Source organism: Zalophus californianus, chromosome 4 (genome assembly GCF_009762305.2).
Source record: "Zalophus californianus isolate mZalCal1 chromosome 4, mZalCal1.pri.v2, whole genome shotgun sequence".
Classification (NCBI taxonomy): Eukaryota; Metazoa; Chordata; class Mammalia; order Carnivora; family Otariidae; genus Zalophus; species Zalophus californianus.
Genome location: NC_045598.1, coordinates 8,864,667 through 8,892,317, shown reverse-complemented (window position 1 = coordinate 8,892,317; position 27,651 = coordinate 8,864,667). Strand labels below are relative to the sequence as shown.

Sequence of the window (27,651 nt, the reverse complement as noted above, 5' to 3'; positions counted from 1 at the left end):
TCCCGCTCAGCTGGGTTCTAGGGGTACAGGAAGAGGTGGAAGAGGGGTTACCGTCTGCATCAGTGTAGACTCTGAGTTGGCCACCAGCACAAACACATCAGCGTCCAGGCAAAACTTGTCAATCCAGCTGTCCAGCTCCGTGGTGACATCGATGCCAGGGCTAGAGGAGACAGAGGCAAACTATCATCAGGCACCCAGACCAGGGGCTCTGTTCTTCCTATTTTACACAGACCTGAGGCAGTCAGGCAAGGGAAGAAGTAGTTACAGATCTGAGAGAAAGTGGGCCTGGCCTTTACCAGATGATGTTTAGTTTTCACTTCATACGCTTCTTGATTGTCTGAAAATATGTGTTTTGTTCCATCCCTGTGTCACTTTTATAAAAACAACGATTTGTAATTTCGCTTTGGGGATAACAGTTAAGGTAAAATTTTACATGCACGTGAGTCCCATAAGCACTAAAGCACCGTACATACTTTCCAAGATAGTTATAACCTGTCCCCAAAGTGGTCCTTCGAGAACATTAAATACCACACGGACCCCACCACCGCCAGCTTCCACCCCTAACACATGCACCAACATTGGGTCGAGGCTGAGACCCTCCTTCACTTTTGGGCGTCCCCCCCATCCCTCTTTACAGACCATCACTGGGACCTCTCCGGGGCACTGACGCCAACGGACACAGTAACCGGCCCCTGGGAAATCCAGGAGACAGGGGGATTTGGCTGAGCCAGTCTGAAAGGTGGTCTACCTAAGCAGAGCAACGACAGGCCCCGGGGGACACTGGCCTGGATGACGCCGAACCAGAAACCTGAAGCCTGCCCAGTTTGGACCTCCAAGGGAGGCCCCTCCCTCTCACCTGTCCATCAGCACGAGGTCATCCTTCAGAAGCGGACACTTGGAGTTGGGCCACATCACACTCACCAGGCTGCCAGCATGTAGCTGCTCGTCCTGGTGAAGGGCATGGGCCAGCTGGTTCACAGTCTGACAGGGCAGGAGGGAAAGAGAGAGAGGTCAGGGCTGAGGAAGGTTCACCGAGCAGAAGGCTGTGGCGGCCCAACGCCGCGGCCTGCCCTGCGTGCGACCCCGTCTTCTCTCTTTTCACACGGAAAAGCCAAGAGCAGGGAGTTGCAGTAAGAAACCACTGTTCTTCACTCCCCTTTTAAAGCTTCTTTCTTGGATGTCATCCTAAAGCTGTGGTTATTCTGCACCGATGAGTTCTTTATGACCCAAAAGCAGCATCTAGCCCCAAAGAGGAATGCAAATGGCTCTCAGAAAAATAAACACGGACTAGCCGCTAGCTGCTGATTCAGAATCCCAGAGCCAATGCGGGAATCGCTCTCAAGCAGCCGCTCAGGAAATGAGGCACAGGCTCGCTTCATGGCAAAGAGAGGCTGGCGGGCCTGCTTGGCATTCCACAAGGACCTGGAGCCTCCTGACTCCCGACCCTCCCCGAAGCTCTGGCATCTCCTTGACGGCTCAGCTCCAACAGGGCTTCCCATCTACCCCCCACGGGGGCACTGCCCTCTCCCTTGAGGTGCTGACGGTCCGCTCACAAGGGACATCCCGGTTGGTCTAAGCTCTAAGGCCACCAGCACGCTCAGGGCCGAAAGCCGAGCGCACAGGCTGCAGCTGGAACGGTCCCTGCCACAGCCCCCTCACCTTGACGCTGCGCTTCTCCTCCGAGCCCTCTGTGAGCAGGAAGGCCTCGTGGCCGTCTGTGCCCTCGACCCGCAGGAAGCAGTTGGTGGTGTGGCCGATCCCAGAGGGCAGAACCTTGTCCCAGAGCATGGCATTGATCACGGTGCTCTTGCCATTGCTCGTCCTGTGAGGGGATACCAACCATCGGGGAAGCTCCCCACACCTGCGTTTCAGGCTCCCACAGTGAGGCTGCCGGCCAGAAAGCCCCAAGTCTCCTTCTCTGTGGGGGCACAGGTACCCAGACAGGCAGAGTGTGCGCTCGGTGTTTATGAGACTGGATGGACAAATGCCTCTGGCCTGTACCCATGATGTGCTCCCAGCTCATCACGGCAAGCCTACCCACGAGCAGACCCTTAACCGGCCCTTGAGTATGCCCACCGCTGACCAGCATCACCACGGAGACCACCTGTCTACCTCCGAGGGATAACCCCCGCTGCTTCTACTGGAAACCGGCGGCTCCCCACCGGGGCGGTCTTCCTTAGTCTAAGTGACCTCAGCTGAATGACCCCAATGTCCCTGGCTTTCCACAAAAGGCCCATTTGCTGCTTCCTCCCCTCGTGCTCCTCTTCCCACGCGACGCCCCACCTTCAGTCCCCCTGATAACTGTCACCACCGGGGAGATGGCTAGCGTGTTCTTGCCCAGCACACCCCTTTCCCACATTCCGGTGAGGTGAGGGTCACATCTCTGAGATGAGGATGGAGAAATGACAGTCCCTAGGAGTGGAGGGCCACACCGGAGGTTAGGGTCCCCTTGATCTTCATAACTAGCATGGGGACCTTTAACAGAGGTTCCTAAGTGCGTGTCACTGACTGACTGACCCTCTTTGTGTTATCAAGAAGTCTTACATTCCTTTCTAGAGAGAGAATAGAAAGCCCTGACAAGTCACAGAACAGGAATTCGACCCCTTGCACAGCCCTTGAGCACTGAAAGCTGTAAACAGGCACAACCATATCTACTCAGAATCAGGAAATGTTAGAGGCCCTATACCTTCTCACTGATGAACGACCCTCAGCCCTTTAAAATCCTCTTGGCTAGGGGCACCTGGGTGGCTCGATCAGTTAAGTGTGGACTCTGCTTAAGATATTCTCTCTCTCTCTCTCTCTCTCTGCCCCTCCCCCTGCCCTCTCTCCCTCACAGGTCATTAGGGGCAGGACTCAAGGCAGAGCACCTAGTCCTCAGATGACTGCTGTGTGTATAGCACCCAACCTGTCCAGGTGCCTTTTCCCTACATCAGACTTTAACCTTTTTAAAGGTACTGTGATAAAATAAGAAATGTATTTGACTAGTTTTTTTTATCTCCAGTTCCTAGAACTGAGCTCCTAAAATCCTTGGAATTTCCTAAGTGATGGGAGTGTCTTTTGTCATTCACAGGAGCCCCTTTCGAGCACTTCTGTCTATGCTGATGAGAGGATCCAGGGTGGGGTCCCTAGATAGTCTCAAAATGGGCTGCTCACCAGAAAGACCAAATGATGAGAGGATTGGAACTTTCAGCCCCACCCACCCACTTCAGGGAAAAGAGGCTGTGGATTCAACTCCATAAAAAGCCCTGAACAAGGAGGTTTGATGAGCGTCAGGGTTGATGAAGGCATCCACACACCTGGAGGGTGGTACTTCTGGACCTCACCCTGTGTACATCTTCATCGGGTTGTTCTTCTGTATCTTTTATACCAAACCAGTAAACATTAAGTCATTGTGTCCCCCACTTTGTGAGCCGCTCTAGCAAATTAATCAAACTTGAGGCGGAGTCACGGGAAAGTCCGTTCTACCGCCAGTGGGGCAGAAACTCAGGTTTCCCAACATCATCTGAAATGAGGCCAGTCTTGTGGGACCGGGCCCCCTTAACCTACAGGATGTGATGCTCCCTCCAGGTAGACCGTGTCAGAGCTAAGTTCCACCTGCAGGATACCCAGGGTCTGCTGAGAACTGTGGAACTGCTCAGGGGTGCGGGGAAACACTCCAGACCTCTAGTATCTACTAGACTTCCAAGTGTAACAAGGAGATCTGATGGCTAAAACTGTAAGACTCTTGGAAGAAAACAGAGGAAAAGCCTCGATATTGGATGTGGCAAATTCTTGGACATGACACCAAAAGTACAGGCACAAAAGTATAAATAAATAAATGGGACTACATCAAAATGAAACACTTCTGCGCATCAAAGGACACAGTCAACAGAGTAAAAAGGCAACCCACGGAATGGAAGAAAATAATTACAAATGACACACCTGGTAAGAGATTAATATCTGGAATATACACAGAACTCCTACAACTCAACAAAAAAAACCCACAAACAACCCAATCTAAAATGGGCAAAGGACTTGAACAGACATTTCTCCAAAGAAGATATACAAATGGCCAACAAGCACAAGAAAAGATGCTCAACATCACTTAATTAACAGGGAAATGCAAACCAAGCCCCAATGCGATCCCACCGTACACCCATCAGGATGCCTGTTACCAAAGAAAGAGAAACAAGTGTTAAGAGGATATGGAGGAACTACAACCGCTGTGCACTGCCGGTAGGGACGTAAGATGGTTCAGTCGCTAGGGACAACATGGTGGCTCCTCAAAAAGTTACAAACAGAATTACCATATGATCTAGGAAATCTACTTCTGTGCATATACCTAGAACTCTAAGTAAGGTCTCAAACAGATATTTGTACACCCATGTTCACGTAGCATGATTCGCAACAGCCAAAAAGTAAAAGCAACCCAAGTGTTCATTATGGATGAAGGGATAACCAAGTCTATATGTACAATGGAATATCATCCAGCCTTAAAAAGGAAGGCCATCCTGAGGCATGCCACAACAGAGATGAACCTTGAGGACATGATGCTAAGTGGAAGAAGTCAGTCACAAAAGGACAAATACTGTATGATTCCACTTACTTGAGGTCCCTAGAAGAGTCAAACTCACAGAGACAGAAAGCAGAATGGTGACTGCCAGAGGCCAGGAAGGAGTTGGGGGATTGGGGAGGAGAACAGGGAGTTACTGTTTAATGGGGACAGAGTTCAGTTTTGCAAGACAAAGAAGTTCTAGAGATGGATGCTGGCGATGGTCGCACAACAATGTGAACGTACTAAACACTACAGGACTGTAGACTTAACAGTGATTATGACCATGGACTTCCCCGTTATGGGTATTTTACCACGGTTAAGAACTGAAAAAGGAGGAGAGCCATGCGCTCTGAGGCATGCCGGCTGCTCCCCACCTGGGGTGCTCAGACGGGGAGACCGCACGAGTGTCCCCCTCCCTCCTGGCCAGGAAGAAGGTGTGAGGGCTTCACAGACTCACCGGCCAAAAAAAGCCACTTTCATGTGCCGCCGGGCCAGCACCTCGCTGATGCCCCTCACTTTGGACAGGTAGCCTTTGACGTCCAGAACCTGTTCTTCTGTTGTAACAGGGTCCAGTTCTGCATTCCTGTGAGTGTCTAGAGGTGGAGATTGAAAGGGAGTCACCGCATGGTCAAGGCAGGTTCACGGTCACAAGTCTGCGGGGGACAGAGTCTACCACCGTGGTTTTGTGTCATCGCCTGCCGGAGGCTGGATCCCACCGTGGCGCTGCAGCCTAGCAGTTCAGAACAAGGCTTGGAAGCAAGGCTGCCTGGGTTCCAGTGCAAGGGAAGTGCTGCTTCTCCCTTCTTCCCAGCTTTGTGACTTCAGGCAAATGAACCTTCCAGAGTGTCAGTCCCCTGACTCTTAAAACAAAGAGAACAGCAGTGCCTACCTCCTACAACTGTTGCAAGGATTAAATGAACAAAATACAGAGGCACCTGGGTGGCTCCATCAGTTAAGCGTCTGCCTTCGGCTTGGGTCGTGATCCACGGTCCTAGGATTGAGCCCCACATCGGGCTCCTTGCTCAGCAGGGAGCTTGCTCAGGCCTCTCTCCCTCTGCCATTTCCCTGCTCATTCTTGCGCTCTCTTTCTAATAAATAAAATCTTAAAAAGAACTACAGAAAGCGAACACTCGGATATCACTGCCATCACCTCTATGCATTTCACTGAACAAACACAGTTTTCACTACCTACCAGGCACTGTTCTGATCGCCTTCCGAACACGGTCTCACTCAGTCCTTGTCATTTCCCCGCCACACACTTAGCAAATGGCAGAACCAGGACTGGGAGCCCACGGACCTTCACAAGGCCCTTCCTGATCCGCCTGGCTACTGTTCTGGCCGGGCCTCTTGCCAGCCCCATCTCACACGGCACCTCACCACGTCCCCACCTCGCCTCGCTGCCTCCCCATTACTCTGGGCTCTGCTCCGTGCACCCCAACCCCTCCCTGCACGGATGCACTGCCTTGGGGGACTCTGGCTCCCTCCCATTTAGCCTTGAGCCTAGCATGGACTGCACAGCCCCCAGAAGCCTTCCCCAACTCCCCCGCAACTTGGAGTTGGGTCCCTTGTTTGTGCTCACAAAGCACCCTTACTTCTCCAACCCTAGCACTCACCTCACCATGGTGGAACTGTCTAGCTCACCCGCATCATCTCCCATGTGAGAGCCAAACTGCCTGGTCCCAGCACTCGGCAGGTGTACGATGTTTGCTAAGCCAGCAGGTACTGGGATCACCTCACTGTTTTCCCAGTGGCCTTGACAGGCAGACGGACAAGAAATGATGGGAGCAACGGAGCCCCATCCCATCTAGTACTTGCGGCAGGAAGGCCAGCCCGAGGACATGGGTGACTGGCCCCTCGGCACAGGCTGGCCACAACGGACTGTTTATGCCCTCAGCGTGTGACGGTCAGGATGCGTGCAGCCCTCACGACTGGGGTCAGCGTCGGTATCAGAGACCCAGACAGCTAACTAACTCCCTCTGCCATGCGGCTACCAGGGATGTTCCAGAGAAAAGACAGTAGTCCAGGAAGCTCGCCCTCGCTGGACACCGAATCCGCTGGTGCCCTGATTTTGGACTTCCCAGCCTCCAGGACTGCGACAAATCAGTTTCTGTTGTTTATAAGCTACCTAGTGTGTGATATTTGTCATGGCAGCCCAGGCAGACTGGGATACTTGTGACCCACTGGGCTGACAACATGCCATGAAGGGAAGTGACCAAACCAACATGGCCTCCCAGGTCCACCGGTCACCCCAGCCTCAGACCCATCGTCATTCCTCCCTCACAGGGAGGCACATGGGTGTTGCCTCAGGAACGTACCTGGAAGTTGGGCTCTCAGGCGTGTGGCCACATTTAAGAGAAAACAGCCAGGGACGCCTGGGTGGCTCAGTCGGTTAAGCATCTGCCTTCGGCTCAGGTCACGATCCCGGGGTCCCGGGATCGAGCCCCGCATCGGGCTCCCTGCTCAGCAGGGAGCCTGCTTCTCCCGCTCCCTCTGCCCCTTCCCCCCCTCTTATGTTCTCTTTCTCTATCTCAAATAGATAAATAAAATATTTTATAAAAGTAAATAAATAAAAAATAAAAGAAACAGCCAGTGGACTGACAAGTCTTTATAGAGTCCAGTCCCAAGGCAGTCACCACACCCTCCCCTAGCCAGGGCGGCCCCAAACACTCCTCAGGAGCACTCCAGCTCTTTCCCCTCCAGCCCACCAATAGGAGAGGCCTAAAAGTCCCACAACAAAAGGAATCAAACACCCATTCCTAATGCCAGCACATAAACACCTTGACTAAGCACATGTCCATCCACAGCACCACCTAAGGGAGTGGCTCAGAGCATCACCAATGGTTAGCCTGGGCTCTGGGAGGAGTGGTCGGTCCGCCCCATCTCTGCATGCACAGTGCCAGGAGCACCTGAGCTACTGCCAAATAAATGGGTAATGAACTGGAATAATTTCAACTGCCAATCTTGTAACTTTAGAATTCAGATTTTTAAATTAACAAATACGCAGGGAACGCCTTCTCCTGCATCAAGCACCATGCTAGGGGTAGGCATAGCAAGTCCATTCTCAGTCTTTGTTTGCTCAGCCTGCTCTAATGAAATACCACACACCGGGTGGCTCATACAAACAGAAATGTACTGCTCCCAGTTCTGTGGCTGCAAGTCTCAGATCAGGGTGCTAGCCTAGTGGGGGGAGGCTCCTCTCCCAGGTCACACAGACTTCTCACTGTATCCTCATGTGGCAAAAGGGGGCTAGGGAGTTCTGTGGGGTCTCTTTTATAAGGGCACTAATCTCATTCATGAGCGCTCCCTCCTCACGACCTAATCACCTCCGGAAGGCCCCACCTCCCAACCCCATCACACTGGGTCTTAGGATTCCAACATGTGATTCTGGGGGGGACACAAACATTCAGACCAAGAGTACTGGAAATCGTCCCTTTTTATAAAGGCAGCCGTAAGAAGCAGCCTGTCAGTAAACCAACCAACCAGAAGTCAAGCCTCTCTAGTGGAAAGCAGAAGGTGAAGTATGTCCCTGGGGCATTTCCACTGAACATCGAGAGTTTTGCGGACCAGAATTTAAAAAGCCCTGGTCTCGGGCGCCTGGGTGGCTCAGTTGGTTAAGCAACTGCCTTCGGCTCAGGTCATGATCCCGGAGTCCTGGGATCGAGTCCCGCATCGGGCTCCCGGCTCAGCGGGGAGCCTGCTTCTCCCTCTGACCTTCTCCCCTCTCATACTGTGTTTCTCTCTCTCTCTCAAATAAATAAATAAAATCTTTAAAAAAAAAATAAAAAATTTAAAAAAAATAAAATAAAATAAAAAGCCCTGGTCTCGCTTGAGCACCTCTTTCACAAACAAGGAAACCAAGGGCAGGAAGACTCAGCTCCTGGGTCTTTGCTGACAATCCCAGACACAGGAGGCAATGTGTGCCTTCTAGAGGGGGAGCCTGAGAAAGCCAGAGGCTGGGGTTGGGCATTGACTGAGTGGGGCCCTGGGAACCCTTCCTCCTCTGCTGATCGAGCAGGGATGAGAGGCTGGGCTCAAATTAGTCACTAGTGAAAAGGTGCCAGTGACGCAAGTTTCCTATCCATAATCCCGCTGACTATAAATATCAGAGAAAGAACACCCTGGTCAGGGACAACCAAAACCCACACAGGGCCTGGTATAAATGGCGACCAGAACCAGGCCAAAGAAAACACCTGGGCTCAGGAGTCAAAGATACCTGGTAAAGCACTGCTGTTGTCACTGAAAGGTATTGAGCAATTCTCAAAACCTCAATCTGCCTGTCTTCTACACACGGGGAGGATTCACCGACCCCTCATGATTAAATGACACAGAATACGCAGAATTTCTAAATGAGAGGTCCCTTGTTTTCCTGGCCCCATCTCCCTGGAGCCCAATTCCACATGATTCCAAGAGCAGAACACTAATGAAGGTGACAATCTATCTGGGCATGAGCTCCCCAAAAGCCAGGCTTTAACTCCCCACCCCCAAATCCTCCCACCTAAATGTGGAAGCTGGTAGAGGAGTAGGCCCAGATGAGCAGGCTGCCTGTCTCACCTTCAAGGAAGGTGGCACTCTCCTGGATGTAGGCCCCCAGTTGCTCAAAAATGCCATTGATCTTCTTCTTGGCAGTGACAAAGTGCTTGAGTGGGGAAGCATTCACCTCAGCCATGTGTCTCTTGTCCTTCTTGACTGTGATGATGGAGTTGCACCGAGAGAAAAGCAGGGACATCGCGCTGCAAAAGAAGACAAGGTGAGTAACCTAGGAACGCCCGGCTCGGACGTTCTGCTAGGGCCATGGCAGGGCACACTGGGTGGTCTGGGGCTAGCTCTGGGGGCCATCAAGAACACAGGCCCTCCAGGACTAGATCAGGGATGGCAACATAAGAGCCAGTGTCCTCAAGAGGATGAAGGGACCGCTGAGGACATGTGGGCAGTTTCCCTGTGACATGGTGTGGGCACTCAGCTGGAGCCAGGACCCTGAGCTGAAGCCTTGGGCTGGCTGATCCTCACCTACTGACCGGTGGCAGACCCTGCCCACCCCACCTCAGACAGTCAGGCAGGAATCATGAAGGGACACACGAGAAGCCATCCTCTCAGCCTTAAGGCAGAAAAGTGTGACAGAAATCTCAATTCTTTCCTACACATCACCCACCTGAGAAAAAGCACTGAATTCAAAGCAGTGAAAGCAAAGTGATGCTCAAGGTCCATGACCCCTACCGGGCCCCCTTGGCCACCCTGCTGTCCAGGTCACAGTGCCCTAATTCTTAACAGATTTTTTTTGTTTTTACTTTTCGTGGTGGTCGGGAGTGGAAAAGGGTGATGGTCAAGTGACAGGTTTACTTCTACTGTTTACTTAGAAACATTTATTGGTCTCTTTCATTATAAATGTGTGCACTACAGAAAATGCAGAAACCGAAGGAAAAATCCATAACCCCACCATTCTGTGATAAGCACTATGAACACCTGTTTCGCAGCAGTCTGTTTTGGGGGCAGGTAGTTCTCTCGCGGTCGATCACACACACATTTTTATAGCCTATATTTGTTCAAGTACCAATAATATTTTAGGTCTGTGAAGCTTAACTCCAAAGTCCTAGAGATCTTCGGTCAAAGCCCAAAGAAGCAGACAGACTAGAGAAGGTGGCACCCGGATATGGCTGGGAATCTCTGGTCACGCTGCTCCTGAGTTCCCACCATGCACAGAGCTACATCCCCAGCACAGCCCTTGGAGCCTGGATGTCAAAGGACAAAGGCCCCTCCAAGCATAAGGAGGAGTGTGCACAGCTGAGTGTGCCTGGTTCTACGGCTCCAACACCCAGCAAATTCTTGTGGGCCACCCCCTCCCCAGCCGCCCCCATCACAGCACCGTCAGCTCTCTGCCTGAGATGGCACCCGGCACTCAACTGTTTCTACGAACTGAGGAGGCTCATGGGTGAACACACATGAGAAACTTCCCAAGGGTGCCAAAGGGTACTGAACAAGTCCCTGAGAAGCAGAAAGACCATCTAGAGAACATGCCCAACAACTGAAAACTGGCTCTTGGGATCTAATCATCCCAAAGAGTGGGCAGAGAGACACACAGGGAAGTATCGAACCACACACGTTTCACCTAAACCTACACATTACTGTTACCGATCTCTAGAGAGACAGGAGAGACAAGTAACTGTATGTCCATTTCTACCTCTCTCCTCAGTAAACCGCCACAACTGTGAGATTTTCTTAGCGTGGAGGTCAAGCGTCAGGGACTTCTGAGGCAAAAGAACTCTGAGAAGGCAAACTGGGAGGGAAACACCACTGGCTCCTCCAAAGCATTAGAATGCGCCAAAATCAGGCTTGGCGTGGCCCAGCAGGTAAGACTCTCAGAGAAACGCGTTGAGTGCAAAAAGAGGAAAGCATCGAAAGGAGAAGAGAAGGGGTCCAGGATGGGGCAGGATACAGCCGGTGGATGAGATTCTGGAATCAGACAGAGCTGGGTTCAAATCGTACCCTTTCTGGGCCACATAAACTTGGGCAGGTTACTTTACCCCAGAGCGCTGAATTCTTCATGTGTATGACAAGTGTGATGCCACACAGACTGAGAAGACCCAAGAGGACACAGTACAAACTTAAAAGGTAGTTTCATGTGTTATACGGCAACGACAAAATAAACTCCACCAAGATCCCACGCAAAGCCCCACCCTTGAGTCCCCCTGATAACTGTCACCACCGGGGAGATGACTAGAGCGTTCTTGCCCAGCACACCCCTTTCCTACATTCCGGTGAGGTGAACACCCAGCCTTCGGGGAAGGGTGGAGACAACCCCACCAACACACCCAGGGCTCTCCCACCACTGCCATGCGGAATCCAGTAAACAGGTCTATTCAGGGCTTGAGGATCAGCGGTGCCCAGCCCCAGAAGTGACTTGCTTGCAGGAGAAAGTTCCCTGAGATCAGGGGGGTCTAGAAGCATATGCTTTTGAGTTCTGGTTCATTGTATGCAAGCCCAAAGGATATGAAACCAAAAGTGTTAGTGTTCAGTTAAGTGTAAGATTCAAAGGCAGGCACGTTAGTCAAAGCTTAGTGGTTCAAGGTTGTAAGATCTGCTCAGAGTTGAGCCAGTCCAGGAGCTGAGCTGCTCTCACCATTCTCTGGCCTGCAGCAGCATGCCCCCACCCTTTCTCAGGGATCCCACCTCCAACCCATCCAAACGGTCTGATTTCTCTGGCTCGGCGAACTACCAAGCTGAGGCTCTATATTTGGGTTGCTGCTTCACCCATTTGGCACATTCCTATTGTCCTTCTAGACCCAACTCTAGTGTCACCCCTACCCCCGTGAAGCCTTCCTTGGCATCTCCAAGGAGGACGTGCGACCTTACCTGACTTTTGGTTTTTTAATCACACTGTCTCTTCATCTAGTCAATGAGCTTCCAGAAAAGACAGTCTGATTAAGAGTCGTGACCTATTTCCATTTCTACTTTTCTCCTCCATGACTTGAGAAACATGGATGAGTTAGTGAAGGCCCCTTAATGGGAGTGTCTTCTTACCCTTCCATCCCTGGAATACCCAAATCTACCTTTTTCTTAAAAAGCAGCTTCTGGCAAATCATCTATTTCTTAGTGTTTGGAGCTCAGGGAACGAAGACAGTTGAACAAACCTTTCATATTCCAGGATTTGATCCTTCAAAGAGCAAGTTGGACATACATATATGCACCGATGGACCAAAGTGGCAGAATACACACACACAAGCCAAGACAGGGCCCCCCACTATCTTGGGGCTTTGCCTATTGGCTTCCTACCCTCACTGGGTGGTAGGAAGCAGCTGGGTTCCTGTGTCTCCTCTGGGAAACCCTGATAGTCCCTACTTCACTGCAGGGCTCACCGCAAGCATGTGGGGCCAGTCCCCCAGGCACAGCTGGGTTACAGTTCTAATATCAGCTGGACATTACGTGGCATGCTTCAAGCTGTTGTGACAGCCACAAAGTGCTCTTCAAGTCAGGCTTTCACATAGTTTACAGAAGCATTTCCCAAAGTGCGGTCCACAAAAATGTAGTACACCCAATGCTCCAGGTAAAAAGGATTCCAGAGTAGAAAAAATTTTTAAAAACACTATATACCATGCTCTGCCTCCATCAGAGCACATGACCAAAGCAAAGACTTTGGAAAGTTACTAGCTTAACTGTACAGTTATTAGCTTAACTGCATTTAGTGCAGCATTTCACAAATGTATCTAGAGAAACTCCTCTTCCATGTAACAGTTTTTAAAATCCTGAGGAACATACTTTGGGGAAAGCCTCATTCATCCTGGCACTCTCCCTCTCTCCCACCCCAAGAAAGTGCTAGGGGCACAGTATTAACAGGTATTAACCTAAGACCAGAACCAAACCCAATTCTAAACCGAAGAAAAAAAAAAAGCTTGGCCTCAACCTAGGCTATTGGTTGAGGAGTATGAGGCGTCTTCCATGTGGGAACAGCAGTAGCAAAATTCACTGCATGGTGTGTTTGGATCCCAAGCACAGTCCCTGAATCCACACCACCTCCTTACCCAGTTTTATGCACAGCAACTCCTAGCAGGGAAAATAAAATAGGTCCACGGATCGTCTGCTGGCACAACTGGAACAGAGGAGAAGCTGAGAAATTGAAACAAAAGAGTATACAGGGTAAAGGAAGCAGAGAAGACTCTCAGAAGAGCTGTGATAAGGAGCCAGTCTCTGCTGAGCAGAGAGGGGTAGGGAGGAGCCAGCATAGCACAGAACAAGGGAGACAGAGCCTAATTCTTCAGGGAGCCCAAAGATTCCAGCCACTTTCTGAACTGTCAACCTTTAAACAGGCTCTCTCCACCACCAGTGAAATCCTCCATGGAAGCAGAAAGGACATACAGTTTTTTTTTCAACACAGACTGGAAAACTCCAGCTCTGTGCAATGACGACCCCATCCAAGACACGTGCCACTGGATGGCCAGCAGAGCACACCCCTTTCCATTCAACCCAGATCCAGGGTGCCAGATGTCACAGCCACCACTTACTTTTTGGATGGTGAGAGACCTTCACAGGTTGGGCATCATGGGCATGGCTGGAGTCAAAAAGACGAAAAGAATCTGAGTTCTCCTCTGTCGGGTCCCTCAGATTGAGGTTGGCTACTGACTGTGTTGACTCCACCAATTCCAACTTTTTGGAAAGGAAAAGGAACATGTCAACAAGCAGCAAATTAAAAAAAAAAAAAAAAGGTGCACAAAACATGTTTAATCAGTTTTTAAAGCCAAACAAACTCATCCCTGAGGGAAGCTTAGTCATTGCCCGCATTAGGCAATGGTATGTGAGGGAAGTGCCCTGGAGAAAAACACAATACACAGGTGGGGACAATCCTGGGTACGCACAAACATGCGGTCAGCCACGTGCTGGTGAGGTGCAGGAGCTTGCTAAAGGCACGTCCAGAGAGGTGCGAGGACAGGAGGTAACAGAACAGGACAAAGACTGGGCTTGAGGACTGTGGAACTCAGGACTAGAGATGGGAGGGTAGGCGTGAGGAAGAGAAGTAGAACTTACTGAAAGGCTATGTGTGCTAGATGCTGTAAAATACCTCACTTAATTTTCAGTTCTATGGAGCAAACAGAAGCTTGGAATATTTAAAAGATTTATGGACTTCTAGTTAAGTGGCCAAGCTAGAAACTGAGATACCACCTCCCTTTGACTCCAAAGCACACTTGTTTTTAACTTCGTGGAGCTGCCTTACTCCACCCTTGCAGGTGGGAAGAGGGATAATCAGAGGCCTTTCTGGGAGGAGAAAAGAAAGAGAAATGAACAGGGCAATGAAGGATTACAAACAGATGATGGGCAGTTTTGGCTTCATGTAGCCAAATAGCTAATTATTCGGCACCTTCTGTGTGCCTCCTGCGTGTTGCTAGGCGCTGAAGTTAGGGATGGGTAAAACAGTACCTGCCCTCAAGGGGCTTACCTTCAAGTGAGAAGTCAAACAACAAATAGGTGACAGCACAGGAGTGCAGTAAGTGCCCAAAGTGGGAGAAGGCAGGGGGCTCTAGCGGTGCACTTGGGCACTTACATGCTGAGTAAATGCTGGCATATACAGAAGACTGCATACGAAAAGGCGAAAGGCCTGGGGTGGAAAGTGGCCGCGAAGGATGGGAAGGCGGGGGAGACGAGGAACCTCAGGGAACCCCACCCCCAGTCCCGACACCCGCGTCCCGCCCCCTGCTCGCAGGGCCGCGGAGGGCCCCGCAGCGAGGCCGGGGCGTGGGACGCCCGCCTGCCCGGATCCAGAGCCCCCGGGGTTCCAGCGTCCCATCGGTCCCCGCCGGGCTACTCAGGATTCGCAGGGTTGGGCCGGGCGGGTCCCCACCCTTCTGGCGCGCTCGCCCTCTCACCTTCACCTTCCCGGCCTCGCGGCAGCCATCATACCCCCAACGTCACCAGACGGCGCCACCCCGAGAGGGGCGGGAGGAGGAGGGAGGACTCTCACGTCACCAGCCGCCGCACGTTCACCGCCCTGGCCCTGGTCAGTCGGAGGACTCCGAGCTCGGGCGGTTAGACCCTATCACTCTCTACGGGCCAGTGGGTCTGCCGGCTCAGCGCCCGGAGAGGCGTCTCAAGCGGGCTCGTTCACTGCCTGGGCGTCCCAAGCCCATGACTCAAGCCTCGGGATTCCCGCTGCATCATGGGGGCTGTAGTTCCGCCGGGCGCCCGTCAGGGCGGGGTGGGCGGGGCCTCGGGCTGTCGAGGGGACCAAGAAAACAAGGGCGCGGGTTAGAGGTTCCCGCTTTCTCGTTTATTGCCCCACAGCCTGACCCCAAGACCCCTGACCCCAAGGCTGTGTAATCCCAGCCTGCGCTTTGTAATTTTAGAGAAAAGCTCTTAAGAGGAAGACAGGAAGCAAACTTGGGCCTGCTGCCCTTCAGTTGACTTTGAGGCAGCAAGAACAGTAACCGTCACTGAACAGGCAGGTACCTAACGTCATTTTATTTAACCTTCACAACAGTCCCTGGAAGCGCAGAGGACAGATTACCCCAGCTCACGTATGGCAGATCACTGGGCCTCATTATGTGCCAGGTACTAGGACACAGCAGTAGAGAGGTCGCCTGGTGGCCTCAGCACAAGGAGGGAAGGCTTGAAGCCTGTGCTCGCCAGTAAGACAGCTACCAGCCACGTGTGGAGATGGAGCTCCTGAAAGGTGACCAGTGCCAACTGAGATGTGCTGCAGACTTAGTACCAAAAAAAAAAAAAAAAAAAAAAAAAAGGCGGGGTGGGGGGAGCACCTGGCTGGCACAGTTGGAAGAGCATACAACCCTTGATCTCCGTGGTCATGAGTTTGAGCCCCACATTGGGTATAAAGATCACTAAAATAAAATAAATAAGCTTAAAAAATTAAACAATTTCATTAATATTTATATACTGATTATATGTTAAAGTGGAAATATTTTGGATACATGGAGTTAAAGTCTATTACTAAAATTAAGTTCACCTGTTTCTTTCTACTGTTTAAAATGTGGCTACTAAAACATCTAAAACTGCATAAAAGTGGCTCACTGTGATATTGTGGTTTATAATAAATATGTATTTGGTTTTCATCCACTGTTCCTGTGAAATGAGGGTCTCTTGTTATGCATAACAAGCCCCTTTCAACCACACGTGAGTTTATGTGAATGGGGTAACTTTTGGAAATCCCCTAAAGTATGAGGGTTGTTTGCCCCGGGAAACCAACAAAGTGATTAGAGGGTTGGAACTTTCAACCTCACTACCTGTAAGCAGAGAGAGTTAGGGGTCCCCAGAAAAAGATAGACATAATTTTCTTGACATAAGAAAAGTCATTTTAGGGGCACCTGGTTGGCTCAGTTGGTAAGCATGTGACTCTTGATCTCTGGGTTGTAAGTTCGAGCCCCACGTTGGGTGTAGAGTTCACTTAAAAAAATAAAATCTGTAAAAATAAGTTAAAAAATTTTTTAAAAATAGGCATTTCTTTTGGAGTTATCAACATCGAATATACTACCGATGATCAGCTTTTATTCTACCTGAGTTTACTAAATTCATGTACCTGTTGCAATTTGTCAGCAAAAGAAGACTTAAAATGATGGTTGATTTTGTCTGTCTCATGAAGTTTCCATGTGTAATTGTTGGGAAGAAGTAGGTTGAATAGATAAAAAGATTTGTAGGTAAACTTTTTTTTTTTTTAAGATTTTATTAAGTAATCTCTACACCCAGTGCGGGGCTCGAACTCACAACCCTGAGATCAAGAGTCGCACACTGCACCAACTAAGCCAGCCAGGTGCCCCTGTAAGTAAACTTTTAAAGAGTTTCCAAAATCTTTGGTAATTTAAAACTTTGAAGTTTTGCCAGCTTAAATAAGAAATTGGGTTCAATTCATTGGATATCTAAGTCTTTTCGAAATAAGATTCAGGTATAACAGCTCAAAACTGCTGACCACTTAGTTTCCACTAGAAATTAAGGTTTCTAAGCTTTAAGGATACAATTAAGACTACTGAAAATAGTGAGGGAAACAACTCTATATGCAAAGAAAGATACATGTTTTTGGTAAGAAAAGAATGAGGAATGGAAATACATTTTTTAAGGGAAAAGAAAGTAATTTTGTCCTAGAATGAGATTGGTGGCTTATTCTTTTTTCAACACTTTTTTAAAAACTTCTATTTATTAAGTAATCTCTACCCCCAACATGGGGCTCGAATTCTTGACCCTGAGATCAAGAGTTAAATCCTTCACCAGCTGAGCCAGCCAGGCACCCCCTTGGTTTACTCTTTTTTTTTTTTAAGATTTATTTATTTGCAAGAGAGAGAACACAAGCAGGGAGAGGGACGGGGCGGGGGGCAGGACAGAGCGTCCCAAGCAGACTCCACACTCTGTGTGGAGCCCAATGTGGGACTCAATCTCAGGACCCTGGGATCAAAACCTGAGCTGAAACCAAGAGTCATCAGGTGCTTAACCAGCTGCGCGCACCCAGGTGCCCCTTGGTTTACTTTTTATTAGAAATTGTAAACAATTTTTTTTCTTTATCTGCCCAGAAACAAAACAGAACAGTTTCTATCTTTTGTCTTTTTTTTTTTTTAAGATTTTTATTTATTTGACAGAGAGATACATAGTGAGAGGGGAACACAGGCAGGGGAGTGGGAGGGGGAGAAGCAGGCTTCCCGCTGAGCAAGGAGCCTGATGCGGGGCTCGATCCCAGGACTCTGGGATCAGGACCTGAGCCGAAGGCAGACGCTTAACGACGGAGCCACCCAGGCGCCCCTCTATGTTTTGTCTTTATTGGGTCTTTGATTACTTTAGAAAACTGAATCTTCTCAATATTAAAAGAGCTAAGTTTTCTCAAAAAGTTAAAAATAGAACTACCCTACAACCCAGCAATTGTTACTACTGGTTATTTACCCAAAGGATACAAAAAATACTGATCCAAAGGGATACATGCACCCCAGTGTTTATAGCAGCATTATCAACAATAGCCAAATTATGGAAAGATCCCAGATGTCCATTGACTGACGAATGGATAAAGAAGGTGTGGTGTGTATATACGATGGAATATTACTCAGCCGTCAGAAAAATGAAATCTTGGGGTGCCTGGGTGGCTCAGTTGGTTAAGCGACTGCCTTCAGCTCAGGTCATGATCTCAGGGTCCCGGGATTGAACCCCGCATCAGGCTCCCTGCTCGGCAGTAAGCCTGCTTCTCCCTCTCCCACTCCCCCTGCTTGTGTTCCCTCTCTTGCTGTCTCTCTCTCTCTGTCAAATAAATAAAATCTTAAAAAAAAAAAGAAAGAAAAATGAAATCTTGCCTTTTGCGACAACGTGGATGGAGCTAGACTGTATCCTAAGCAAAATAAGTCAGTCAGAGAAAGATAAACACCATATGATCTCACTCATATGTGGAATTTAAGAAAGAAAACAGATGAACATATGAGGGGGGGAAGAAAGAGGGAAACAAACTGTAAGAGACTCTTAACTATAGGAAACAAACTGAGGGTGGCTGGAGGGGAGGCAGGTGAGGGATGGGGTAACTGGGTGATGGGTATTAAGGAGGGCACTTGTGATGAGCACTGGTTGTTATATCTAAGTAATGAATCACTAAATTCTACACCTGAAACCAATTTTACCATATATGTTAACTAACTAGAATTTAAATAAAAATAAATAAATAAAAGAACTAAGTTTTGCTCACAACTATGTAACCCATAAAATCTCTTATTGCCATCTTGGTTAAATAGATAATTAAGAGGTAAGTTTTGTAGTGATCTGTAATCCTATTTTGCATGTACTTTAAAAACTTCGGAGGTGGTTTTTCGTTTTTTTTTTTTTGTTTTGTTTTGTTTTGTTTTGTTTTTAAAGATTTTATTTATTTATTCATGAGAGACAGAGGAGGAGAGAGAGAGAGGGAGAGAGAGAGGGAGAAGCAGAGGGAGAAGCAGGCTCCCAAGGAGCAGGGAGCCCGATGCGGGACTCGATCCCAGGACCCCGGGATCATGACCTGAGCCGAAGGCAGACGCTTAACCATCTGAGCCACCCAGGCGCCCTTTCGTTTGTTTTTTTAACAAGCATCCCCCAAATTCAAATTCCAAATGAAGTCGGTTTTTTTTTCAAGATTTTATTTATTTATTTGACACAGAGAGAGAGAGAGAGAGAGACAGCGAAAGAGGTTCACACAAGCAAGGGGAGTGGGAGAGGGAGAAGCAGGTTTCCTGCGGAGCAGGGAGCCCAATGCGGGGCTCAATCCCAGGACTCTGGGATCATGACCTGAGCCAAAGGCAGATGCTCAATGACTGAGCCACTGGTTTTTCGTTTGGCTTTTTAACAAGCATCCCCCAAATTCAAATTCTAAATGAAGTCTTTTTGACTAAAGCAGCTTGTTTTTTTTGGTCTGTTCAATTCCATGGGAAGCATTGTCAAATAAGTGATTATAAGTCTCCTCAGGTTACATTGTATGGGCCAATGCTATAGTTCTAGAAATTATATGAAATTCCTAAAGTTTTAAAATGACCTGGCATAGGGGTGCCTGGGTGGCCTAGTCATTGAGCGTCTGCCTTCTGCTCGGGTCATGATCTCAGCATCCTGGGATCGAGCCCCGCATCAGGCTCCTTGCTCCACGGGAAGCCTGCTCCTCCCTCTCCCATTCCCCCTGCTTGTGTCCCCTCTCTCGCTGTCTCTGTCTGTCAAATAAATAAAACTTTTTTTTTTTAATTTTTATTTATTTATTCATGAGAGACAGAGAGAGAGAGAGAGAGAATGGCAGAGGGAGAAGCAGGCTCCCAAGGAGCAGGGAGCCCGATGCGGGACTTGATCCCAGGACCCTGGGATCATGACCTGAGCCGAAGGCAGACGCTTAACCATCTGAGCCACCCAGGCGCCCCAAATAAATAAAACTTTAAAAAATAAAATAAAATGCGGGCGCCTGGGTGGCTCAGTTGGTTAAGTGACTGCCTTCGGCTCAGGTCATGATCCTGGAGTCCCGGGATCGAGTCCCACATCGGGCTCCCTGCTCAGCAGGGAGTCTGCTTCTCCCTCTGACCCTCTTCCCTCTCATGCTCTCTATCTCTCTCATTCTCTCTCTCTCAAATAAATAAATAAAATATTTTAAAAAAATAAAAAAAATAAAAAATAAAATAAAATGTTCTGGCATAATGTCATCACTTGTAATTCTAGTTATTGAAATGTGTGTGTCACAGAAATAACCAAATTTCCTTGTCAGGTTCATTATGATATACTGCCATCAGATCTCTAACCATGGCCATTTTTAAATTTTTTTAAAGATTTTATTTATTTATTTGAGAGAGAGAGAGAGAGAGTGCACAAGAGGAGGTAGGGTCAGAGGGAGAAGCAGACTCCCCACTGAGCAGGGAGCCTGATGCGGGACTCAATCCTGGGACTCCAGGATCATGACCTGAGCTGAAGGCAGTCACTTAACCAACTGAGCCATCCAGGCACCCACCATGGCCATTTTTTTTAAGAGGCTTTATTTTTAAGCAATCTTTTTTTTTTTTAAGATTTTATTTATTTATTTGAGAGAGAGAATGAGAGAGAGAGAGCACATCAGAGGGGATAGGGTCAGAGGGAGAAGCAGACTCCCTGCCGAGCAGGGAGCCCGATGTGGGACTCGATCCTGGGACTCCAGGATCATGACCTGAGCCGAAGGCAGTCGCTTAACCAACTGAGCCACCCAGGTGCCCCTATTTTTAAGCGATCTTGATACCCAACATGGGGCTCCAACCCACAACCCTGAGATGGAGAGTCACAAGCTCCACCGACTAAGCCAACCAAGTGCCCTTACCCATGGCCATTTTTTTTTAAGATTTTATTTATTTATTTATTTATTTATTTATTTATTTATTTATTTAAGAGAGAGAGTGAGAGAGAGCATGAGTGGGGAGGAGAGGGAGAAGCAGGCTGCCCAGGAGCAGGGAGCCCGACGCAGGGCTGGATCCCAGGACCCTGAGACCACGACCTGAGCTGAAGGCAAACGCTTAACCAACTGAACCACCCAGGTGCCCCACCATGGCCATTTGTGAGTCTTTTGTCACTTAGTTATTGTTGTGATGCTCTCATAAATGTATTTCATTTTCAAGGAGATTCATGGAAGGGATTTTTGATGAATACAGGTTTCTGATACCCTTCAGATCATAAAACTAAATGGAGTAAGAACTTTCGGAACTAATGGAAAAATTGCATTCAAACAGGAATAATGTGGGACTAAAGAATTGAGGAAAATGATTATAGTTTTTATGACTCTTGTTTGAAACATTGCTGGTTCTCTAATGTTTGTCTCTTCCAGATTTAAGGAAACATTTTTCTCTTAGCATACCTGTGACTTACAGAAGCTTGGTAAAATATTCCTTTGCGAACAAATTGAAACATTTATCTTCTCCCCCCTACATGATCCCTCTATTTGGAAACTCATTGAGTATTCTTACTCTGATGGCAACTATAGTTACTTGCATAAGTGCAGTAAGAATCTGTTCTACTTGGAAAAAGACACCATTGGAAACATGGTTATATTACCAAGGCTTTGATTGGAAGGTCATATTTGAGAGAGACATACATAGACTCAGATATGACCAGCTTTTTTTTTTTTTTTTTTTTAAGATTTTGTTGGGGCGCCTGGTTGGCTCAGTCAATTAAGCATCTGCCTTTGGCTCAGGTCATGATCCCAGAGTCCTGGATGGAGCCCTGTGTCGGACTCCCTGCTCAGCAGGGAGCCTGCTTCTCCCTCTCCCTCTGCCCCTTCCCGGGCTTATGCTCAATCTCTACCTCAAATAAATAAATAAATTCTTTATTTATTTATTTGAGATAGAGAGAGAGCATGAGCCAGGAGAGGGACTGGGAGAGGGGGGCAGGGAGAAGCCGACTCCCCCAGTGAGCAGGGAGCACGAGGGGCTCTATCTATGTTTACACAGTCTTTGTGCCTGTTGCTGAATGGGTCATTCAAAAAATCACTAGAGACCTCATGGGAGAGGCTATATAGAATTGTATGTACTGTGTTAAAAATGAGCAGAATAAACTCTGGCTCTCCCTCTAGCCAAGGCTATGCAAAGAACAGAGACTGCCTGGGGAGGACTGGCCAATGGGTTCTACAGTTACACCCATCGAACCTCGCCCCTGGGGGATTTTATTTTTTATTTTTTTAGTTTTAGAGATGGATAGAGCACCAGTGGGGGGAGGGGCAGAAGGAGAGGGAAAATCCCAAACCAACTCTGAGCTGAGCTTGGAGCCTGACGCTGTGCTCAATCCCTGGTCCCTGAGATCGTGACCCAGGCAGAAATCAAGAGTTAAATGAGTTGGATGCTTAAAGAACTGAGCCACCCTTAACCCCCTGGGGGATTTAAATACCTTCTGGTTTTCATGGATACTTTTGCAGGATGGATGGAGGCTTTTCCCTGTGGAACTAAAGGGGCAGTTGAGGTAATCAAGGGGTTGCCTGGGGACATGAGTCCTAGCTCTGGTCTTGCCAGACCAAAGTGATAACGGACCTGCTTTGTTTTAAAGTAATCATGGGTGTGGCCCATGCTCTAGGGATAAAAATGGAAGCCACCTGCTGCCTGGAGGCCCCAATCATCTAGAGGTTTTAAGAAAAAGATCCTTTTGGGAATGAGATCTTGCCATTTGCAACGACGACGTGGATGGAACTGGAGGGTGTTATGCTGAGTGAAATAAGTCAGTCAGAGAAAGACATGTATCATATGACCTCACTGATATGAGGAATTCTTAATCTCAGGAAACAAACTGAGGGTTGCTGGAGTGGTGGGGGGTGGGAGGGATGGGGTGGCTGGGTGACAGACATTGGGGAGGGTATGTGCTATGGTGAGTGCTGTCAATTGTGCAAGACTGTTGAATCACAGATCTGTACCTCTGAAACAAATAATGCAATATATGTTAAGGAAAAAAAAAAGAAGATAGCAGGAAGGGAAGAATGAAGGGGAGTAAATCGGAGGGGGAGACGAACCATGAGAGACGATGGACTCTGAAAAACTGAGGGTTCTAGAGGGGAGGTGTGTTGGGAGATGGGTTAGCCTGGTGATGGGTATTAAAGAGGGCACGTTCTAAGTGGAACACTGGGTGTTATGCACAAACAATGAATCATGGAACACTACATCAAAAACTAATGATGTAATGTATGGTGATTAACATAACAATAACAAAGAAAAATGAAAAAGACCCCTTTGGGACACCTGGGTGACTTAGTCGGTGAAGTGGCTGCCTTCAGTTCAGGTCCTGATCCCAGGGTCCTGGGATCAAGTCCCTCATCAGGTTCCTTGCTCAGCAGGGAGCCTGCTTCTCCCTCTGCCTGCTGGTACCCCTGCTTGTGCTCACTCTCTGAAAAAACGAAAAGAAAAAGGCCCCTTTGGGGAATGTTCTGGGGGATTGAGAGCCTAGACATCCCCAGGGAAGGTTGAAAGATAACAACAGAACGTTACATGTGGAAGAACTTCTCCAGGCATCTTGCAACCTTAACTCACCTTGATGCTGAAACTGAGTAAGCAATAAAGCGTATAATTCACCTTGGGACTGTTGTGTCTGCCCTGAACAAATTATGCAAATATGAGCCTCCCTTCATCAAATGGAATAAACTGTATTCCTATGAACCAAGTGACTGGGTTTGCTGGAAGTCAGGGTCAGCTCAGGATCAGTTCAGCCCCATCTGGACAGGACCCGACCTGGGGCTATTAACCACTCTTCTCGGAAGCTACAAGATACAGCTCCCGGGATTCATCGCTAACAGCTATAATCCTAACCTTTCTCTGTCTCCCAGGGACCAGTGTTATTTGGTCCACGCACATTTAACTTGCTAGTTGCAACAGTCCACTTAAGTCTCATGCTCCAGTGGGGATATGGAAAATTGCAGACCAAAGCCTCTGATCCCCAAACTTATCTAAATGCAACAGCACGACAGTTTCACTCCTTGGATCCCCTGGGTGGCACAGTTGGTTAAGCATCTGACTCTTGGTTTCGGCTTAGGTCATGATCTCAGGGTCTTGAAATCGAGCCTCCCATCAGGATCTGCACTCAGTGTGGAGTCTGCTTAAGAGTCTCTCTCCTCTGCCCCTCCCCTCGCTGAAATAAATAAATCTTAAAAAAGAGAGAGTTTCATTCATCTAACTAGGGAGACCACAACGCTCTTTCAGGAAGCAATTATGGAAGACTGACCTGCGCCCAAGACCCCTCAAGCATGAGGAATGAAATATCCCAAGGGGCGTGGCTTATAAGCGGGCCAGGAGATAGCCTAATCCTATCAGGGACAATAAATAGTGGTAAAGTGCTCGCTTCGGCAGCACATATACTAAAAAAATAAATAGTGGTGAAACTCCCAGTGCTGATTCCAAGCACCGACCTGATGCACTTTCTAGAGTTCATTCTGCAGGATCTAAACCCCTTTGAGCACTCAGATACCAGAGCAGAAAACTGAAAATGCTGACCCTAATCAGCCCAATCCCGTGCAATAGTCCCCATTGTGTATGGGGACTATTCATGAATATGTATGCAACCTTACCTTAAACTTCCCTGTTTGTTGTTGGGAGACACTGCTTTGGGAAATATCCCCAGTGTTCTCCTTACTTGTTGCACAGAAACCCCTTCCTTCTCCTATTCTTTGGCTTGGTTGTGCCTTTTAGCTTGACACCCACAAAGAGACAAAGCCAGTTTTGGGTAGCAGACTCCCTCAACCTCCTGGGAGGGGAGGGGGCTGGAGACTGACTTGATCATAAATGGCCAATGGTTTAATCAATCATAACCTATATGTAATGAAGCCTCCATAAAAAATCCCTGAACCATGCACGGAGGGCAGCAAAGCTTCTGGCTTGGTGAACATGTTGAGGGGAGGAGCGGACAGAGGGCCCAAAGGGAGTGTGCAAGCTCCTTGTCCCCTCCTATGTACCTTGCCCTACACTTCTCTTGTATCTGGCTATTTCTAAACTGCAATCTTTTTATTCTTTCTTTTTTTTTTTTTTTTAGATTTTATTTATTTGTTAGAGAGATAGAGCACAACAGGGGGAGCAGCAGGCAGAGGGAGAAGCAGGCTCCTCGCTGAGCAAGGAACCCAATGCGGGACTCGATCCCAGGACCCTGTGATCATGACCTGAGCTGAAGGCGGCTGTTTAACCAACTGAGCCACCCAGGCGTCCCTAAACTGTTATAATTAACCAGTAATCCAGTAGGTGAAGTGTTTTCCCAAAATTCGTGAGCCACTCTAGCACGTTAATTGAACACTCGGGATGATGTGGGAATTTCCAGTCTGTAACTCACTGGTGGTCAGCAGCCTGGGTCACAATGTACATTGGTGATTGGTGTTTACGTGGAGGTGGGCAGGGGACAGGCTTACAGCATGCAGCCCCTAGCCTGTGGGATCTGACATTAATTATCTCCAGGTAGATCGTGTAGAATTGAGTTCAATTTATAGGACATCCTTTTGGTGTCTACTGAGAATTGGAGCATTGCTTGGTGTGGGAAAACCACCCGCATTTGGCGATCAGAAGTGGGGTAGTGTGTGGAACGTAAAGGAAAGCAGTAAGAGTTTTTCTCTACAAGTGGATTTGTGGTTCACGTTGTATTTCTACTAGACAGCACTGCTTTAGAACCATGGTAGAATCTTGCCACAAATACTTCAAGGCAAATCAGTACGGCAGACTGACCAACTTAGCAGTTCCCAAGTGAAACTGGTCCAAGGGAACAGTCGTGCCCTGAGTGAACTAGCAGCCTCATGTCCAGAGTCTCACTCTACACCGTGAGGCCTTCCCCAGATGCTGCCTCTGGGTGTGGCCAGGCCTCTGGGATGGGGTGCACACTGGGGCCTGTGACCCGCTGCCTTGTCGTGCCGCTGTTTCTTCTTTCCAGCTCCCTGGCCTCCCGGAGGGGACTGTCCATTCTCCAAGGACAGGAAGTGAATCCCATTTCCTTCCCCTTATTTGGCAGAACCTTGCGCAAGTCAGGTGGAGGCCTGGAGGTTCTCCCTCTTTAACATCTGTCCTGTCCATTTCCTCCTGGGTCCTGGTCATGTGCCTGACCCGCTGCAGGAGGCTTGAAGTCCATCCCCCACCCTCTGGTCTGGCCCTCCAGCCAGCACCCGGGCTTTCTCTCTGAAACAGTTCCAGGCCATGAGGCCCTCTCGATGACAAGACTCCCTTGAATCGGCTGGTGGTATTATTGGGGAAGGGTGCAGGGCAGGGTTGGTATGCAATTGCAGACCTTCCTTTCTTACGTGACGTACTTCTGTTTTCACTGACTTTTTCTTGGTGGACAGGAATTGATTTGTAATTAAAGGCAGCAGTTAAAAACGACCCTGACACACACATACACACACGTATAAGCACAACTCAGCTCAAAAAGGACACCTAAGGGACAGATTAGGCAAGGTCGCTTCTGGGGAGAACTCTGTAGCCAGGGGTGAGACAGGAAAGGGATTAAGATTTGCACTACATGAATTCGCCCTGGGTCACTTAAAAAAGACGAAACACTTAAAATTATCTTTAGAACGCATACACAAAACCTTGGAATGTCTTTTGAAGCGATGAAGTCCAGCCCTCCTGAGCCTGGGCTGTACAATGTACAATGGGAAAATGGGCTTGTACAAGCTGACCCCCACCACCGCCCACACCCAGCCAACCTGCATTCTGGGATCCCATCTGTGCCTTGCTGGCCCCAGCCACCTGACAGAGAGTCTGCTCCTGGGAGCCTCCCCCGCCTCCAGGACCCTGCATAAATGGCATCTGCTAACCAGGCTTCTGTCTCAGCACTGCCGGCGTTTGGGGCAGGTTAATTCCTTGGGGGAGGGGTCGTCCTGTGCCCTGTAGGGTGTTTAAGGCCATCCTGGCCTCTACGCATGGGTGACAGTAGCACCCCTAACCCCTTTCCCGGGTGTCACAACCAAAAATGACTTCAGACGTTGCCAAATATCCCCTGGGGAAGGAAGTCACCCTCACTAAGAAGCATAATGTCACAGAAGACCCAGATGCTTCCCGCTACTCTTACTGGTTCTTCCGGCCACTGGGGCACTAAACCACACTGGGTCACCTTGGACCGAAATTGCAGTTTGGATTTCTGGCCCCACTGGTGACTGCAGGGCTGCCTGGAGGGGGGAGGGACCAGATGTCTAGCGAAAAGCCCTCTCCCTTACCACTTACTACTTCCTGGGCTTCCCCAAGCCTACAGTTGCTCATCTATAAAAAGGAAGTGACAGGAGCGCCTGGGGTGGGTTAAGCGTCTGCCTTCTGCTCAGGTCATGATCCCAGGGTCCTGCTCAGGTCATGATCCCGGGGTCCTGGGATCAAGCCACGCGTTGGGCTCTCTGCTCAGCAGGGAGCCTGCTTCTCCCTCTCCTTCCCGCTTGTGCGCGCTCTCTTTCAAATATGTAAGTATGATCTTAAAAAAAAGAAAATGACAGCCCCTGGCCCAGAGGCCTGGGTGCCGGACATGCACAATGCCCAGCCCACAGCAAAGGATGGACAGACGTTGGCCCTTATGATTAATAAACACCCCAAAGTGTTATCAGTGCTACACACAGAGTTTGCCCAGGGCATGCTGGGGGCCACCAGGAGCTCTATGTTCTCCAATATTCCTGTTTGCGGGAAGGGTGCTCAGCAAAGGCTTCAGGGAGGAGGGAGCACTCGATGCAGATCTTGAGAGAGGATGAAGTGTGCCCCAGCGGCCTGCAC

General features: G+C 48.9%; 1 protein-coding gene across 4 annotated transcripts in view; it reads right to left on the bottom strand.

Annotated features, from left to right (window-relative positions):
- MFN2 (mitofusin 2) overlaps window positions 1–15,134 on the bottom strand; it is a 28,101-nt gene extending 12,967 nt beyond the window's left edge. Inside the window, exons 1-8 of one of the 4 annotated variants that reach the window (XM_027614772.2) lie at window positions 14,884–15,134; window positions 13,528–13,669; window positions 13,048–13,132; window positions 9,086–9,264; window positions 4,992–5,127; window positions 1,660–1,822; window positions 857–981; window positions 52–160 (exon numbers count right to left, since the gene is read on the bottom strand). In XM_027614772.2, coding sequence (XP_027470573.1) covers window positions 52–160; window positions 857–981; window positions 1,660–1,822; window positions 4,992–5,127; window positions 9,086–9,260 — 708 coding nt within the window. In that variant the 5' untranslated portion in view covers window positions 9,261–9,264; window positions 13,048–13,132; window positions 13,528–13,669; window positions 14,884–15,134. Of the gene's footprint in view, window positions 1–51; window positions 161–856; window positions 982–1,659; window positions 1,823–4,991; window positions 5,128–9,085; window positions 9,265–13,047; window positions 13,133–13,527; window positions 13,670–14,047; window positions 14,276–14,883 lie in introns of all 4 variants that reach the window. The other 3 variants (XM_027614764.2, XM_027614780.2, XM_027614755.2) reach the window with 3 other exon arrangements.
- Window positions 15,135–27,651: the final 12,517 nt, after the last annotated feature.